This window comes from Choloepus didactylus, chromosome 1 (assembly GCF_015220235.1).
Source record: "Choloepus didactylus isolate mChoDid1 chromosome 1, mChoDid1.pri, whole genome shotgun sequence".
Lineage (NCBI taxonomy): Eukaryota > Metazoa > Chordata > Mammalia > Pilosa > Megalonychidae > Choloepus > Choloepus didactylus.
Window position 1 is genome coordinate 192,668,548 of NC_051307.1, and position 19,193 is coordinate 192,687,740.

At 41.3% G+C, this 19,193-nt stretch overlaps 2 protein-coding genes across 6 annotated transcripts in view; both read left to right on the plus strand.

The window, feature by feature from the left end:
• LOC119543028 (myosin VIIA and Rab interacting protein) overlaps window positions 1-18,098 on the plus strand; it is a 356,134-nt gene extending 338,036 nt beyond the window's left edge. For 4 of the 5 annotated variants that reach the window (XM_037847620.1, XM_037847614.1, XM_037847648.1 and 1 more), the window contains 5 exons: window positions 2,504-2,665; window positions 5,079-5,183; window positions 5,283-5,343; window positions 7,421-7,539; window positions 10,172-12,290. In XM_037847620.1, the coding sequence (XP_037703548.1) occupies window positions 2,504-2,665; window positions 5,079-5,183; window positions 5,283-5,343; window positions 7,421-7,539; window positions 10,172-10,192 (468 nt within the window). In that variant the 3' untranslated portion in view covers window positions 10,193-12,290. Of the gene's footprint in view, window positions 1-2,503; window positions 2,666-5,078; window positions 5,184-5,282; window positions 5,344-7,420; window positions 7,540-10,171; window positions 12,291-17,393 lie in introns of those variants that run through there. The other variant, XM_037847638.1, reaches the window with a different exon arrangement.
• Window positions 5,806-6,567, plus strand: LOC119543040 (ubiquitin-conjugating enzyme E2 L3-like). The gene has a single exon (XM_037847662.1). It carries the CDS (start codon window positions 6,148-6,150, stop codon window positions 6,535-6,537), a length of 390 nt encoding a protein of 129 aa, XP_037703590.1. The 5' UTR covers window positions 5,806-6,147; the 3' UTR covers window positions 6,538-6,567.
• Window positions 18,099-19,193: the final 1,095 nt, after the last annotated feature.

Below are 19,193 nucleotides of genomic sequence, written 5' to 3' on the forward strand. Positions count from 1 at the left end.
TAAGTATCACAGCATCAGAGGGCAGAGCAGATAAAAGTGTGGGATCTGGCATCACCGTCCCGAGCTCAAATCCAGGCTCCACCGTTTCCCAGCTGAGGGAACCCCCTTGTGTCAGAAGGTCCTCATCTTTACCACAGTGATTATAATGATACCTCCTGAAGGGTTTCCGTGAGCATTAAATGAGATGAGCCACATAAAACCCTTGGCTCAATGCCTGGAACCATAAATAAGTGTTAGCATCACCACCGTTGTCACCATCATCCTCCACCTACCCATCCACTTGCAGTCCTTTAGTCACGATCAGTTTGGCCATAATTTCCTATTCAGCAGGTTCTAGTGCCAAACCACTGAATCTCCCTTTCCCTCTGGCACCAGGAAAATAGGGTGTTGGGGAACAAAAAGTAAAAGATGAATATTCTGGCCTTGCTGAGGGCTTGGAGTTGTTTCATATTGTCTTGTCTTGGCAGAAAAAAAACAAGGAATTAGCAGATGACCATGTTGAAGTTGTAAATAGCAAGATGTTAGTAGGATCATACAGCCATAGAGTGTGATGACATTGAACTTTGCATGTTTCTGGTAAAATCAGGTTCCAAGACCAAAGTTACATTATGTTTAACTATTTCCACACTTCAACTTTTCATTTACAAATAGTAATTCCAATTTTGTTTCATGGTATAAAACTGTAAGTTTATATTTTAAATTATCTTATGAAAATAATTTTACCTTTTTTTGGTGTGGACAGGGAAAAGCAAAGTAACCAAACTCCAAATTGTTGTCTTCTTCTCTCTTCCTCTCTTCGTCTCTCCCTCCCTCCCTCTCTGTCTCTCTATCTCTCTCTCTCTTTCTCTCCTCTCCCCCCACTCCCCAATTTTCTTCCCCTCTGAAGGAAAATTTTTCAACTGCAAACTTTTTAGACCTAATTTATTTGAATAATTTATCTACTCAAATAGCTTTGCAATATTCATCATTTATCTCATATGACAAACATTAAAAAGTTGTTTCTCATTTTGAAGACAAAGGATACAGTAAAATTGTGAAGATCTTTTAGAAACAGTATTTCTTTAAATGATAAATGCATCTGTTAAAAAAAAAAAAAGTAAAACAAAAGGCAATCTGAAAAATGGCAATTTCCAGCCAACGTTTGATTTTTGGCCCCCTATATGGTCAAGGAGGCATTTAACGCGGTGTCCACTGTGTCAGTCACTGCTGGAACCTCCTGCAGCTCAGCTAATTGTGCCTGGTGATGCACAGTCAAATTTGTTTTCATCAAACTGTATAGCTTCCTGCTGCTGCCTTTACTCCACTTGGAAATGTTCTGTAAACTCATCAGTTTTAACACAGATCCGTGAATCATGCCAAGACAGTGACAGAGTCAGAGCAGCTCAGGGCACTTTCCCCTCCTCATCAACACTCAGCCATCACCCAGTGCAAAAAGATGTGCATAACGTGTGCGTAAGCCCTTGGCTCATCTTCGATTCTCTCATTCCAACTCTGTTCCATTTTTAACTCAAGTTAGAGGAACTGTGAAAGGCCTGGCCATGTGTTTCATTCAAATCAACTCTGAATTGCTGCAATTATGTCTTTAGAACTTTCTATACATTGATTAAACCTCAAAACCTCTCTTTAGGACAAATCTCCTTTTAGATAAGTCTCCTTCCTTGTGTTGTTGGTTGTTTCATCACATTGTTGATTAGACCGAGGAAGCATTTGTTTCATTCACTCTGGCCAGCATCCCTGTGTCTGAACTTTTCAGTGATTTTACTGTCTGTTTGCTCATTTTTATGTGAATCCTCTTATAAACTCATAAGTGAAAATATTTCTTTTCCTTTACCTGACTTGCTCTCTAATTTTCAATAACTCAACAAAATTGTCCTGATAGATAAACTGATTTGATATGCCTCTTATTTTATTTCATCTTACTTATTTCTTTAAGAAATAAAGTATTTTTCTACTACAAATTTCAGATTCATTTTAATTCCCTTAACCTGTTTCAAGCAAGCAGAAGATAATTACTCAGAGATAATTCACCCAAAATTTGTAATTATTTTACATTAATTTCACTTCTTTCATGTTTCCTGAATTTTTCTCAATTACTAAGTACCAATTGAAATTTTTGTTGGAAAAACCAAATCATGAGGTTCCCCTCTGTTTTTTCTGTCTTGACATTATGGTTTGCATAGACAAATAAAATTCACAATCTATGTAGCAGATGCCATGTATTTTGTACTGTTTTATTATATTTTCAAAATGTACAAATTGCTTTCCCTTGCAGAGAAGTTGGGAGGGGAGTGTGGTTGACAGTGAGAGGGGTGGCAAGACCTCATGCTACCATGTAAGTGTGAAGAATGTTTATAAATTGGGAAATTGGGGATCCTCGTCTTTTTCCCCCAATTTTGAGCCCCATTTTCTGTCACTACCCGGAATTACCAGGGTGCCCTGAAGAGGCCCACTAGTCCCGAGTCCACAGACCTGAGCTCAAAGAAGACTGTGCCCTTCTCTGCAGGTGTACCTGGCGGCAGGCACTGTGTACGGACTGGAGGGCCAGCTGAATGAGCTGGAGGACACTGCCCGCAGCATCCACAGTGGCACTGACGAGACAGAACTGACAGCTCTGGAGGACCAGGTGGCCACAGCGGCAGCCCAGGTCCACCATGCTGAGCTCCAGGTGAGAACTCTCCTCTCCACCCAGATGGGGAGCCACTGGGCAAAAGGAGAGGGAGCCCAGCTTCCACAAGAATCATTTTTCAAGGCCATGTGTCTGTCAGTTCCTGTCATCTCCACCATGCTTACATGGCTATGGCCTTTCTATGTGGATCCAATGAATCCCCTCTTTTTAAAGTGCAGTCATCTTCTATTCCAAATAGCAAGTCTTGCTAATATATTGGACTTCCCTTTAAAACCTTACGTCAGTTTCCTCTTTGACAATTTCCCTGACCTATAGGAGGGCTCCTTGCTGTGTGCGTTCCCTTTCCACCCAAGACCACCTTCTTGAGCCTTTATCACACTGTTGATGAATTATTTAGTGCCATGCCACCCCCCCAAAATAGACTAAAAGCTCCATGAGAGCAGGACTATAGCAGTATTGTTTATTACAGTAACCCCAGTGCCTAGCACAATACCTGGAACAGGTTTGGCTCTTGATAAAAAATGGGTTCAGTGAATGAATGCAGTTGGAAGCATAGATTTCTCAGGCCAATATTTGCATGCGGAGCAAGCAGGATTTAGATCTGGCTATTTCAGAACTGGACCATATATTTTCCACAACTTGTGAAGTCACTGGTTTATAGTTTTCATGGATCTTACTTTGGCCTCTGACTTTGTGGATCAGATCTGATCATGGACTAAGCCACTAATTCTCAAACTGGTGTCTGCAGACATATACTCAGGGGACCATGATAATTTTTTCCTTTTAAAGGAGCCCATATGTTACTCAAGTTTGAAAAACACTGGTCTCTGCAACATAAGCTCAGTACAAGATCCTTGGTTCACTGATACTTCTATAGACAACAAAATCAGGAGGTCAGCAATTTGCTTTGCCTTTGACCTGTCTCCCAGGGTCCTCTGAGCAAAATTGCTTGCAAAATTGCTCCCAGGAAAGAATGTGGGCATCTGATTCCACAATTGACTGATAAAAGTTTAGCCTGTAACCTTTCTCAGACTTGTGCAATTTATTGGTCTACAAACCAAAGGAATACAACTCTCAATGTGAAACTTACAGAGTCAGAATAGAAAGACATCTGGGACTTGGGGCTGCGCAGTTGCCCCTTCTTGGGGCCAAACTTCAGTCTGTTTTTTCACCAGCTGCCACAGACTTGGCTTTCACCTCCCTCCTCTCTTTTTCTGACCAAGACTGCCAGCCCTGGGGTAGGGGTGAGCATCTCCTATATTTGCTGACCCTTCAACCCCCTTCTCTCTACATCCACCATACCACCTTTGTCCAAAGAAGCCCTCAGTAAGTGACAGTAGAATTAGGATTTGTCTTATGCAGCACAAAACAGTTGAGGGGATAGTGGAGGCAGGGAGAACCTAGGGTAGGTACACAGGCCATTGGGCCACCTTCAGGTGACAGGTTTGTTGCCCCAGCAATGCTCAGGCTGTGCTGTCTCAACAGGACAGCTGTGATCCATACCTCTTCCCTCCACCGGGCTGGATTTTTCCAGCCAGTTTCAGTGTCCTCATGTTTTGCCCTGCCAAGACTTCTGAGAATGTAGCATTGCAACAAGTACTTGGGCACTGGGGTTAACTCCAAGCTGTGCCCCAGACTGGCTGTAAGATATTGAGTACACCACTTAACCGTCTGAGTCACAGTTTCTTCATCTGTAAAACCAGGGGAATAGTACTTACTTCATAGTATTATTTTGAGAGATAAATGAGTGCATGTATTTAAAATGCTTAGCATGGTGTTTAGCATGTAGTAACTCCCTTTTTTAAGAGCAGGGCCTGTGTCCTCTTTATCCCTGGGACAGGGGAGGACCAGGGTCCTTTCCTGGCAAAGAGCAGGCTCTTACTGTCTATATCTGCCTTCAGACGCTGTTGGTAGGAAATCTGAGCTCTCCTCTAACCTTCCCATGGTATAGATAAGAAAATGATGCCCAGAGAGGGGAAGGAGTTTCTCAAGGCCTCTTAATGGTGAGATGGACTTGAACCAGGGACTGTTGGACCTCTGTTCTAAAACCTGACAGTGTGGTTTGGGATCCATGGAGTTGTGGAAGAACCAGGAGCTATTGCCCTTTAAAGCTCGATTCCATTATTGTGTCCTTTGGACACCTCCCCTGGCCACCTTCCCAGGCCGTCCCTGCTCTGAGGTGGCCCCGGGCTATGGTACCCAAAGTGTACCATTTATCCCTGGGCGCACTCACAGGGTTACTGACATGCTCTAGAGCTGGCACACTAGAAATTTAAGTTTACAAAGAAAGGCCTATGTTTTATTTTCTACAGTACTAAATAGAGAAGTGCTTGGTAGAAGTTGAATGAATGCGTGAATGAGCATATATTGAAGCAGATTTGTTTTTAGTAGGTTCATAATACTTTTAATAAAGATTCTCCCCTTCTGTTTTTTCTCTTTCTGCTGCATTAAGATTTCCGATATCGAGAGCCGGATTTCAGCCCTGACCATTGCAGGATTAAACATAGCTCCGTGCGGGCGCCTCACAAGAAAACGGGAACAGAAGCAAAGGAACCAGGTGCATTTACCCTTCACTCCCTCACTCCCTGGGAAACTCAGAAGGTAAAATACCTTTTGGCTTTTTAAGGGTGCGCTGATCACTGTGTTCTGTTTACAGGTACAAACCATAGACACATCAAGGCAGCAAAGGAGAAAACTGCCTGCCCCACCACTGAAAGGTATGTTTACATTAAAATCAACAAAGCTACCCAAGAATTAAGCCTGAATCATTTCCTTTGAGGAACTCAGAGATCTGGGTTTAAGGACCTGAGCAAATAGGGAGGCTCATCCAGAATGGCTCTTGTGGAGAATCTAGTCACGATTTGGGTCCCCTCCCAGAAGTGGACCCTGGAATAAGGATGTGAGTGCAAGTAGTTTATTTGGGAGGTGATTCCAGGAAGCTCTGGTAGAGGAGGAGAGAAATTATTCAGGGAAGGAAAGTAGGCCAATACAAGGTGCTTTAATTAGTAGAGGACTTCTATGGGCCTCTGAGGCTCAGTCCTGCTGGGGACCTCTGGGGGACTGTGTTGGCTACACAGAGTTTCCTGCTCAAAAGGTAGGAAGCTGGGGCATTTGGCCTTCAACTCCCCCATCATCAACTGAGAGTTACTCCTGAGGCCTTAACTCCCTGGTCCTTCCGACCTGACCTGTGCGTGGGACCAGGGGAAACCCTCAACCAGAGAGCTGACGGTGCTTGCAGTGGGCTGCTGCCAGAATGTGCTGGAACCGTGACTGCCAGGGATATGTGGGCAGGACACCGAAAGCGTCTGTCACAGTGCCCCACCTAGCAGGGAATCCAGCAGTGCCAGTGGTGTCACCCTCATCTGCTGGACATTTTCAACAATTTCCCCAGATTCAGGAGCCAGGCAGTAATGATTCCAAAAAAAGAAATTTAGATTTACAAATTAGAGAATAAAGTCAGAGGAGTATTTTGAGTATTGGTGCTGCCAGTTATCATTCAACGAAATTTACTGAGATCCAAGATGGCAGCCAGCAGGAGGCTGATGAAGGAGCTTGAAGAAATCTGCAAATGTGGGATGAAAAACTTCCGTAACATCCAGGTTGATGAAGCTATATTGACTTGGCAAGGGCTTATTGTTCCTGACAACCCTCCATATGATAAGGGGGCCTTCAGAATCAAAATCCACTTTCCAGCAGAGTACCCATTCAAACCACCGAAGATCACATTTAAAACAAAGATCTACCACCCAAACATCGATGAAAAGGGGCAGGTCTGTCTGCCGGTAATTAGTGCTGAAAACTGGAAGCCAGCCACCAAAACCCACCAAGTCATGCAGTCCCTCATTGCACTGGTGAACGACCCCCAGCCCGAGCACCTGCTTTGGAGAATACTAGCCGGAGAATACTCGTAAGGACCATAAAAAATTCTGTAAGAACGCAGAAGAGTTTACAAAGAAATATGTGGACTGAAACCTGCCGCGACTGACTCCAGCCAGGGTGAGCAGAGACCGCGAGCCTTGCAGTCAGACAGCCCACAAAGCAGGACTCTGTGGAGAATTGACACGTGCCACCGCCTGGTGTCCCGTTCGTGGGAGTTACTAACTTTCTACAGTTTTCTTAATCAAAAGTGGTCTAGGTACCTGTAAAGAAAGGATTAAAAATTTAAGATGTTCTAGAAAAAAAAAAATTTACTGAGTGCCTAACTTTGTATTTTACTTTTTATTCTATAAAACTCTATACAAAGTCCACAATCCCTTATTTAAAACCTTGGGTCCATATGTGTTTCAGATTTCTTAATTTCTTGAATTTTAAAAAGGTAATATGGTACATGTACTATATATTTCATAACACCCCCCCATGGTGTCTGGAGCAGCATCTGATAATCAAACACATTAATGTTCCACAGCAAAGCATAAAAATGTTCACAGTAGGGTAGACAAGGACTTTAAATGGCCACATGTCAGTTAAGGTCAGGTTTTGCCATCAGATGAATTTTGGCTCCAGAGTTATGAAGATTTGTAAATTTTAGAGCCCTATTTAGTTCAGAGTTGCAAATAAGGATTTATGGACTGTATTAGATTATCTCTGAGTTAACTTTTCCCAGAAAGTGGCCAACAAGGCCTTGACTTATATGATCCATCATATAAACAAACACAAAATAGAATGATTCTACAGTCAGACCTGTGCACAGCAATGAGATTCCAAATCTAGAAAAAAAACCCAGGCAGTCTGGCCAGCTGGTCCTCAATCAGTCCAGCTTCTAGGTAACACTCGTTTCCATTTGTTTCCTCTTAGCTGAAAAAACTGAAGCATCTTCAGTGACCACCATCAAAACATTTAACCGCAACTTCATTTTCCAAGGCTCCTCAAGAGACAGGACTAAAGAAAAGAAAAGTACCACCAAGGATTTGATGGTAAATGTCATCATTGTCTTAATGACCATTATTTTCCCTGTTGATTACACCTCCATCCTGTAGCCCTTACCTCTGTAGGTTCCCCATCAGAAGCCTTCATGGTCTTGTGGTCCATTTGGAGAGTGGGGAGGCTAAGAGAATGCCCTTTGCTATGTGATACACCCTCTCAACTCTTAACTCCAGCTCCTCGTAGGAACCCGGTTCGATATACGAGAAATCAAATTATGTCCTCAGGAGTGTAAGATCTGGTTGAGGTATAAGAGTTCTTATTCTGTTCTCAATCCATATTTACTCTTCCTTAAATTTCTTGTGAGCCATTAATTACTCGCTGTGTTTCTGATCACAGTCAGCAGCTGCCCCTAAATGTGGCAAAGCAATGGGCAGTAGATAATTTGCACAAACTCTGGAGGTCATATAAAGAGGGCTAATGGATTGTTTGCCTAAACAGCTGCAGAATTTTGGCAAACACTTGATGCTAGAAAATGATGATCCAGGGAAGCTGCTTCAGTGATAATAGTTATGCTAAAGGCAGGCCACGTCTAGATTAAGAATGACGCAAACGCAGATTATTCAGCTGTCTTGTATGCATCCCTCTTTTTTCCGAAGAACCAACTCTTAGACTTATGATTATTTCTATAAGTTTTCTGTTTTAATTAGCTCCTGCATTTATCTTTTCTATCTTGAATTCAATATCTAGCTCATTTGTTTTGCTTCTTCCTTCTTTACTAACAAGGAAATATTTGATATTATGAATTTGACTCTGTGTTGTTTAATGTGTATCCATTGTGTTTTGATATATGCAGTATTTCATTTTCTAAGTCCTCTATGGATTTGCTTTTTTCTTTAATTCAGTAGTCCCTGGGCAATGTGAGTGTGAGAGTGTGCAAATCCACTGAGTAATTAGAAAATGAAGACATTGCATACATCAAGACAAATGGGATGTAGCTATTTAAATTTAAAATTAAGTAAAATTTTAAAAGTAGTTCCTCTGACCCAGTAGCTGCATCTCAAGTGCTCAACAGTTACACATGCTTAGCTGGCCGCCACACTGGGCAGTGCAGAGGCGGAAGATTTCCATTATCCCAGAAAGTTCTATTGGACAGCACTGTTCTAGACCATTTTTGACATTGAGGTCACAGAATGTAACTTTAGTCTCTCTACTTTTTGGAATTTAATGAGATTTTTCTTTGTGAACTGCAGTAAAATCAATTTGTGGAAAAGGTCCTTTGATATATGGAATGAAAGTGAATCCTCTGTAAGGTATAAAGTTAGATAAACATCTTAATTAAATATTAATAATTATATTATTCAAATTCTCTAATTCATATTTTATTTCTGGCCTACCTCCCTACCATGGCATTATAAATTGTGTTGCCCTATTGTTTTTTCTTTGGAAAAATTAAAATAGAAATTTTTTGTAAGTCAAATCAAGAAAAAATTAAAGACCATGACAGAGATATAAATTTTTATTTAAATATACAATGAGATATAAAACATGCTAATAAATTTTAAGATCTTAATTCTAATAAAATTGGAATCAGAAATCAGAATATTAGTAAAAAGTGACATAAGAAATTAAAATAAATTGAAAAATTTATTAAATCTTCAAAAACAGATTCTGTGATCAGACAGCTTTGCTGATAAACTTTTAAGAAAGAGTTCATTCCTGTGCTATGTAAAATATTCCAAAGCATGAAAAAAATAAAAAAATAAAAAACTCATGTTGTAAAGCCATCATAACCCACAACTTCGAAAACCTCCCATGGCTGGTAAGCATGTACACATGCTCCACACCCACACACATACGCCAAGGCACACAAAGGCACGCACAGACACACACAAACCACAGGCCAAGCCTACTTCTTTAGGGGGATGAAACTGATTAAATAAAGTATTACTAAATTAAACCCAGCAGTACATTAAACAATAAATCACCAGGTAGATTTTATAGAAATGCAAGGATACATTTAATACTGGGATATTGATTAATAAATCACATCAACAGTTAATAAGAAAATCTGTTTCTTCCCAAATTAATTTATGGTTTAATCCAATTTTCATCCCAATCTCAGTGGAATTTACTTTGATCTAAAGTTCAGATATGAATAAGTAGGCAAGAATAGGTAAAAGCATTTTACAAAATTAAAGTGATTTCTTGCCAGATTTTAAAACAAAGAAAATGCTGTAAGAAAGAAATTCACAGATTAATGAAATAGGATAGAAAGCTCAGAGTAGGTACAAGCCCATGTAAGAATGTGTTGTATGGTTTTAAAAAAAAAAGAATTAGAGCATGATTGTTCTGTAAACCTACAATTCAAAGGGAAAAAACATTAGAAACTAGTTGGGAAGGTATGGATTATTTAAAAAAAAAACTATACTGGGAGATTGGCAATGGGGTGGTGAATGGGAAGGAAATCAAATTAAATAATTATTTATTGCCATATTCAAAAGAAATTTCAGATGGATTAAGAAGTCCAGGTACAAACTGACATCACTTTTTAATTGCTGTGAAATATTTAGCTGGTCAATGAGCATGAATTCCTTTTTTGATATTAAAAGCAGAAACATTGCTTTTAATGGCCTAGTCTCCTTTTGCTAGTGGCTGATGACTGCACTCAATGTCTCACCGCAGGAGCCCACTCTGCTGTATTAGTGCCAGGGAGCTCCACTGCCAGTGACCCACTGCCTCCGGCCGTACACGACAGTGCCTTGACCCAACAGCCATCGAATACTGTGTGGATTTCCAGCCAAGGAGAGGGCCTGGGGAAGCCACGGTGCACCATCGCACAGGGCCGCCCTGATACCTCACCCCGAAAGCAGGCCCAGACTTGAGCTTTGCGGGCTTGCCTGCTCTCTGCCTTAGGCTCCCAGGGGAATCCAAGACAGAAAACCGAGATGCTGGCTTCCAACAGCAGAGCTCCATGTTCAACAGATGCATCTTTTCCCTGTTCGCTTTGCTACTGTGTGTGTTGTCTTTTTAAGATCTTATGTTTTTCCCTTTGATCCTTTTGATTCAACTACAATTACAAGTCAACAATTCATCCAAAGGAAAATTATTGGAGGGTGGGGGAAGGGAGGTGGGAATTACCACTTAATTCATCATCAGTGCTTATTAATCTCTCACAAGCATCTTTGTCTTGCAAATGTTAAGGAAAAAATAAAAAACAAAAATGCCCCTGTAGTGAGTCCTAGGGACAGTCTAATTTGGGGAGTACTCAACAATCAGGTCTCCCTTCAGTCACCTCCTTACTTCTAAGCTCCCAGCCCACCACACTACCTGTCATTTCCATTGCTTTTCAATCACAAATCACAGAATGGAATGCTGTGACTTACCCATGCCATGCCTAGAAGTTACCACATACTTGCTCCCAGCCCCAGGTCTATCTGAAACAACATGTCTTTGAGAATGCACCAGTATGGTTGTTCGCTGGACTTCCTGAGAGTTTCTCTACTCTAAAGGCTAGAGAAAGGTCACCATTGGTTCAATTTTAGGGCACTGTCCAAAACCAACACAGGATGATTTATCAGTGACCATATATATCTGAATGAGGTTTAGGTAAATGGATTATCACAGAAGATGACATGAGAAAGTCTTTGTCCTCCAAAATTTATTTCCCAATAAATAAATATTCATCAAAGTAGCAAAATGATCTTAAAGATAAATATGGTTACAGAATAGCCTTACAGGTATGAATAGAGTGAGGGCAAAATGTGATGTAATGGACACAAGTTGGCTCCAGAAGGTTCTAGTCTGTTTATACCCATCTCGAATGCATGACTATTTAGAGTATGTTTATAAAAGCAAATGGAACTGGAATTGCACTCATTTAATTGGGCATTGGCAATGTTTTATTACGCTCACCCTGAGATATTCTGAATCTGCAGAAGGAGGCAAAAGGCGGGAGGCAAGGGAATGGAATGACTGATGTTTGTGGAGTGCCTGCTCTATAGGAAGCAGCGTACCCCCCTCATTTTAATCTTTATCGCAAGCCTCTTCAGTAGGCATCCCCATTTTTCAGATGTGGAAGCTGAGGGCCAGAGAGATTTGTTTGCCCCAAGTCACACCTCTAGGCTAATCACAATTGGAATGCCATACAAAGCCTCACCTTGTGCTGTTGTCAATGTCTGTGTTCTTTTGCTGCTATGCACATTTCTAGACGTTTGAGTTGCTGCCCCACATGTGTGTTATGAGCCTTGCTAATGCTGTGTACGTGTTCTCCAACAGAAATGACTCATTTGAAATTAAGTAAATCTTTGGCTTTTTGTTCTGTTGGTGTGATTCAGAGCAAAACAAATTTTAAAAACACAACAACAACAAAAAGATCTGAGTTCCAAATAGAGTGTTTTCTTTAAGTGGCATGAAAAGCAACAATTGGTGTGTTAGTGTTAAAATATTTGGTTTTCTTTGACAAATGTGTACTGTGTAAGCCTTGCAAAAAAAACTGAAGAAGCCTGCTCTATGGCATTTTTGAATTTTTATAAAGGTTTCCTTGTGCCAAATAAGTGCAAAGATTTACTTTACTATTAAAAACCATAAGCATATGTTATAGCTCCAGAAGAATTATTTTGTCATCAAGTGATTTTGATCTTTAGTGTCAATATTTATATTTAGATTAATTTTTATAAATGAAATATTTTAATGGTTTAAGAAAATGAGGACAATAGAGCACTATCTTTGATGACTTCTGAAAGTTATGCTTGCCTTCATGTTATATGCACATTGCCAAAAATTACTGTCAAGAGAAATGATAAAGAAGTAAAAGTCATTTATGAAAATAAAGTTTGCATGTTTGTGACTTTCTATTTAGAGAAGACTGGGAGTGAGGAGGGAATAGGGAAAGAGGTCACATGGCTAGTAATTGGAGGGGCCAAGATTCAAAGTCACTGTTGCCCCACACCCATGCTCCTTCCAGTTGTACCACTCACCTCTCCATTGCAGAGTCTCCCAAGACATAAGACTCCTCCAGTGACCAATGCCACTAGGGTGGTAACTCAGGAAGAAACCTAGGTCCTCATGGTGGGGAGGGGTGTGATTTTGCCCCCTAGGAGATATTTGGTAATGTCTGGAGACATTTTTCATTGTAACAACTGGGAGGTTGGGAGTAGGAGCCGGCATCTAATGGGTAGAGACCAGGGATGCTGCTAAATAAGCATCCTACAATGCACAAGACAGCCTCTCTCAATAAAGAACTATCCAGCCCAAAATGTCCATAGTGCTGAGATTGAGAAACCCTATGTTAGACTCTGGAGGTAAACCTGGACATCCATGGAGAAGCCCCTGCCAACCCCCAAGAGGATTCAGTAACTGAGCAGGAAGGAGGACAGTTACTCTCCCAGAGTGTTTTGCAGGCTCAGTGGAAGTTGCTGGGCTTCTGAAGTGGCCTACCCACAGCACTCAAGCAAGACCCTGGCCCCTGCCATCCCCAAATAGGAATAAGGACACTCCACTAACCTGAAATGAATGAGTGAATGAAAATACTAACAGAAGTCAAGAGCCTGCTCTGCCTGGTGGCCTGACATGGTAGTTCTCAAACTTGAGTGTGCCTCAGAATCACCTGGAGGGCTTGTTAAACCTATAGATTGCTGGACCCCACACAAGTTTCTCACTCTGTGGGCCTGAATTGCTGCTCAGATAGTTGCATCTCTAACAGGCTCTCAGGTAAGGCTGATGCTGCTGGTCCAAGGGCCACACTTTGAGAACCTCGGACCTAGGAGAAAGGGAAAAGGAATCAACTTATTTTAAGACCTTCACCTACACCTGGGATACTCCAGATCTAAGGAGGACAGTGAAAATGGAAAATTTCTCTGTCCCATATGAGAGGGCCACCCATCCAATTCCCCATATCAGAAAGGGAAACTGATGCCTGAAGAAGTTAAAATAATTGTCCTGGGCCACAGAGCTAGGAAGCCGGGGGGGACTGGAATTCAAACCAAGCTCCTTCAGATCCTGGAAACCAGCCCTTTCCTTCCCATTCATGAGAAAGGCTGTCTCTAACTGGGCTGCTGGGCAAAGAGGAATTTGAGACAGAACATGTCCTTCAGTGAGCGACAACCCAACCAAACCCTAGCTACTGCACCTTCTCCCCACCGTATTCCAAGTAATATTTCACTCAGACAGCTTCTAGAATAACCAGAGTGTTCAGGCACATGGTGGACCACAGCCAGCAGTGTCATGTGGTCCGAGGTAAAAATATGTTTTAATTGTGTCTAGCAGCAGGGGGAGAAGTGATAGGATGTGGTTGAAAATGTTCATCTATGAAGTGTCAGGCTGCAGATATTGCGGCAGGCAAGCAGCGCAGAGTGGAGGCGCAATGCAGGCGGGTACCACCAACCCCTGGGCAGCTTCTCGGCTGAATACCAAAAGACAGTGGGATGCAGAAATCAGTCAAGCAAAAGCAGCTGGAATGCCCGGATTCAAATTAGAGATCCAGCACAAAGCTGGGAAAACATTCCATTTGTTAACATGGCAAGGAAAGAAAGGCAATCTTCCTTAATAAATTCCTGCTATGTGCCAGGCACTGCGCATCCTTGTGCCATGCATCCATTCCTCTGAGGATTGTTGCAACCCCATTTTACACCTGAGAAAATCAAAGCCCCAGAACCAAGTTTTCCTGAGGATATAGTAAAGCTATATTATGTCTGGTTGAGATGGGACTTTTTCTGAAACATAATTTAATATAAAGAAAAGTCCTAAGGTTATGCAAAACAAAACACAGTAATACTGGTTGCCTCCAGAGAGGGGCACTGGGTGGCTTGGAGTGGGAGCGAAATTTGTCACTGTATTCCCTTTTGTGCCATTTGCTCTTTGACCACTAGGAACTATATTACCTATTGCCTGTTAAATATATATTTTTTTAGTCAGCATTTTCAAATGAATTTTTAAAAGAAATAGAAAAAAAGAAAAAGAAATATTCTTGATCCTCAACAAGTCTAAGGACTGAAAAAATATGTAGTTGCTTCAACCATTACAGTATCTTTATTTTATTAAAGAACAAGGGACTCATTACAGTGGATGGGGATGCCACAATGTGCATAAAATAACTGGTACACTAACCACAAATCATCCCTATCTATTCATAAAAGAAAATTCTATAAGGCCCCCAGCAAGAAAATGTGTGGTTTTCCAAGTTACAATTATTATATGTACTTCAGGGTAACACAAAATCAAACAAAATTATTCTGTGATTACCTTATCTCTAATTGACTTACTCTACCACGATAAATCTGAATGAAATTGATGTGGGATTGTAGACCAAGATTTGCATACACACATAGCCGGCCCCTCACAGCACAAAAGTGGAATGTAGCACTTCTTTGATAGACATCAGGCTAAGGGAGGGAGGATAATTAAATGTCCTGGAAATATGGTAGGTGGAATTTATCCTGACTTCTTCAGGCCAATCAACCAAATCTGTGGGTGTCCAGACAAGCTAATAATTGTACATCCCTCCATATGGATATTCTTTAAATATTCATTCTGTGTTCATTTAGAAGAGAAGCAGAGTCCACAAAGGGCAAGGATAGAGGAGAAGTGGGCCCTGGCAGCAGCATTTACCGTCTCTTTTCCCAAGAAAATCACCTTTGGCCTCAAAGTCACATGGCGCTTTTGGGGGGTGGGAGTGGGGGATGTCCCTCTGCACTTGTGAACGCAGTAGAGCAACATGTAAGGTTATTTTTGCATGCCCATTAGTGATAGAGGTCCTGGGTGGTTCACTATTCCACCCTTACTTCCAGCAGCTTATTATTATATTCCTCCCCACCTGTCAGGACCTTCTTTGGAAGGAGTTCTGGTACCTACAAGTTTTTCCAGTTAGTTGTAGTTCCTGTGATGTGTTAGTGCCCACTGTAGTTTGGCATTCCTTGCACTTGCCTAGCTGGCCCACTCTAATTTGGCTATCCCAAACCAACAACAGAGTGACTTCATATTTCAAGAATGCTAATAGCGTGAATCATTTTGAACATAACTAAAACCCAGGCTATGTGGTGCAAGGAGCAGTAAATTAGAAATCACAGACACTGGATTTTTATCCCAAGCTTCCAAATTGTACACACAACTGTCTGCTGGATAGTAGCTGCAATCTCTACCTATAGACTTTTTTTTTTTTTAGGGTAAAGTGAAAATTCCATATTTATTCAAAGGACCATAGAGACAAATTAATTCCCTCTTCTGTCCCAAGAACAGTCTAAATCCTTAAAAACATCTTCATCTTTCATATGCTGGGGCTGCAATTATTCTAGTGTGTTGAATAAATCTGGCCAAAGATGCAGAGATGAGAAGCTTATTCAATCATAAGGATATGATCTTGTAGATATTCTAATTCATGGGAGAAGTTGCATGGGAGAATGAGTCCATTTCTTTCATGTATGCGCCTTCTCCACCCACTCTACACAGCAATTTTTTTTAATTAAATTCAGTTTTATTGAAATACATTCACACACCGTACAATCATCCATGGTACACAATCCACCATCCACAGTATGATAACACAGTTATGCGTTCATCACCACGATCTATCTCTGAACACTTTCCCTACATCAGAAAGAACCAGAACAAGAACAAAAAATAAAAGTGAAAAAAGAACATCCAAATCATCCCCCCATTCCACCCCATTTGTCCTCCAGTTTCCATCCCCATTTTTCTACTCATCCATACACTAGATAAAGGGGGTGTGATCCACAAGGTCTTCACAATCACACTGTCACCTCTTGTAATCTACATTATTATATAATTGTCTTCAGGAGTCCAGACTTCTGGGTTGGAGTTTGTCTACCTATAGACTTTTAAAACTCAACTAGTCCGAAACCAGAATCAGCACCCTTTGTTCCCACTAGCTCCTCCTGCAAGATCTAATTACCCTCTCTAATTTTTACCCACCTCATTGTATCAATCAACAACTCCTGTCGACTTCATTGCCTTCTCCTAAATACTTTTGAAACCCTTTGCCTCCTCTGAATCCCAATCCCTCATGCCCTGGTTCAATCCCACATCATTTTTCTCTCCTAGATTGCATTCATGGCTTCTAACCTTGACCACCCTCAATCTTGACCCCTCACGCTGCAGCCTCAATTATCTTTCTGAAACATCTGATCATGCTGCTCAAGTTCATAATGCCTTGTGATGGGATACACTGTTGCTCTATCCAATGTCCTCCCAACCCCCTCCTCTTTCCTAAAAGAAACCCAAGTTTGCTTTATTATCCACCTATTACTGTGTCAACCAAAAGGATATGTTGAAGTCCTAATCCCTGGTCTTATGAACGTGATCCTCTTGGAAATAGGATCTTTGAAGATGTTATTAAGATGAGGCCAAACTAGATTATGGTGGGCCCTAATCCAATTTGGCTGGTGTCCTCATAAGGAGAGGAAATTTGTACACAGACAGAGAAAAGACAGCCATGTGACAGAGGCAGAGATTAAGTTATTCCACAAGCCAAAAAACACCATAGATTGACAGCAATCCACCACCAGAACCCTACGGACTTCGGAGGAAGCATGGCCCTGCCAACACCATGATCCAGACTTCCAGCCTCCAGAACTGTGAGAAAATAAATTTCTGTTGTTTTAAGCCACTCCCTTCATGGTACTCTGCTACAGCTGCCCTAGGAAACTAAGACACCACTTCTCCCCTATTAAGCCAAATGCTTCAGAGAAAGCTGTCACCATTCCCAACTCCAAGTTGTAGATCTGAATTTGTCAAACAGGTTATGGTTGACCCATCTCCATGCTGATGGGATGTATGTCAGTGAATGCTACCAATTCTGGACAGTGATACTTAGGGGAAGTCTTCTAGGGGCTTCTGGAAAATGTTACCTTGCTCCTAATAAATAAAGAAATGTTATTTCTTAATTTTCTAGGTCTGGAGGTAATGCCTGAAATCTCCACAGCCATCTTGTTACCAGTCTGAGGATGAAGTTATAGGCAGCAGTGCCTTGGACAAATAACCTTATTAGTCTCCATTTCTATATCTTTTTCAATGTGGATTAAAATAGGGCTCTTGTGAGAATTAAATGAAATTAAGCATAGCACCTACCTTGATTCTCAGTATATGGTGGTGCTCAAGAAGTGTTATTTCTTCTCATCTTTACCATGAACCCTTCTCCAGGTAGTTCAGAAGATCCAAACAGAGTGAACAAACCAGTCTTCTGGATCCATCATACACCCACTCCAAGACTTCTCTCAACCTGCAATTATCTCCCTCCCCTCATCACAGCTAAGCCTATTGACAACTTGTGCATATTACTGACTACCACTTTCTGATCTCCCACTAATTTTGTTCCTTTTGTTTTCTCTCACTAATTTTAAAACCCATCTTCTGCCCCTTCTTATTTCTTCCCCAACTGCTTCACTGAAACTACTCTTGCCAGGTCACCAACAACTTTATGTTGCTAAATCCATCAGTCATATTTCACTTATCTTGCTGGACCCTAGCAATGTGTTCCACCTAACTGTGGTGGTCTGAATATGTATGTACCCCAGAAAAACATGTTCTTTATTCCATTCCTGTGAATGTGAACCCATTCTAAGTAGGACCTTTTTGTGAGGTTACTTCAGTTAAGAATGTGTGTTCCACCTCTATCAAGATGGGTCTTAATCCTATTACTGGAGTCCTTTATAAATGGAGTGAAATTCAGACACAGAGAGAGAAAGTCATAAGGAGCAGCCAGAGGCTGAAATCCAACAGAACACAGAAGAGAACAGAGAGGCGAGTAGAGGCCGCCATGTGCATGGCCACATGATAGAGGAGCCAAGGACCAAGGATAGCCAGCAGCCAGCCCAGAACGCCTCAGCCTTTTGGAAGAAACCATTGCCTTGATGACACCTTGATTTGGACTTTCTTTTAGCCTCAAAATCATGAGCAAATAAATTCCCATTGTTTAACCCAAACTATTTCATGGTATTTACTTGAGCAGATATTGGTACCAGAAGTGGGGTGCTGCTATGACGCATACCAAAAATGTGGAAACGGCTTTGGAATTGGGTAATGGGTACAGGCTGGAAGAACAGTGAGGTGCTTGATAAAAAAGGCCTAGATTGCTTTGAAGAGACTGTTGGTAGAAATGTGGATGCTAAAGGTACTTCCAGTGAGACCTTAGACAGAAATAATAGATGTGTTGTTGGAAACTAGAGGAAAGGTGATCCTTGTTTTAAAGTGGCAGAGTACTTGTCAAAATTGAGTTCTGATGTAAGATGGAAGGCAGAACTTGAGAGCGATGTACTTATTTATTTAGCTGAGATGATTTCTGAGCTAAGTGTGGAAAGTGCAGCCTGGTTTCTCCTTGCAGCTTATAGTAAAATGAGAGACGCAAGGGATAAGCTGAGAATTGAACTCCTGGACACACACACACAAAAAAACATAAATTGATGGTTTGGAAAATTCAAAGTTTCTGGAAAGCAAGTCCCAGAGAACAGTGATCCACATGAGCGTTTAACTGAACATGGAACCTATCAGCAATTTCCATGGAAGTAAGTATTAGAAATGCATTATCCAGGAAGGATCTGTGGGAAGTTCTTTTGTCTAATGGTTTGAACCCCTGTAATCTACATACAAAACCAGCAAGTTTTTTTGTGTAATTTGTATGGATGGAACCATTGCCAGCCTGAACTAAAAGGAACAGAGAAGGGACAAATTGAAGGAAAAACTCTCTTCAAGGGCA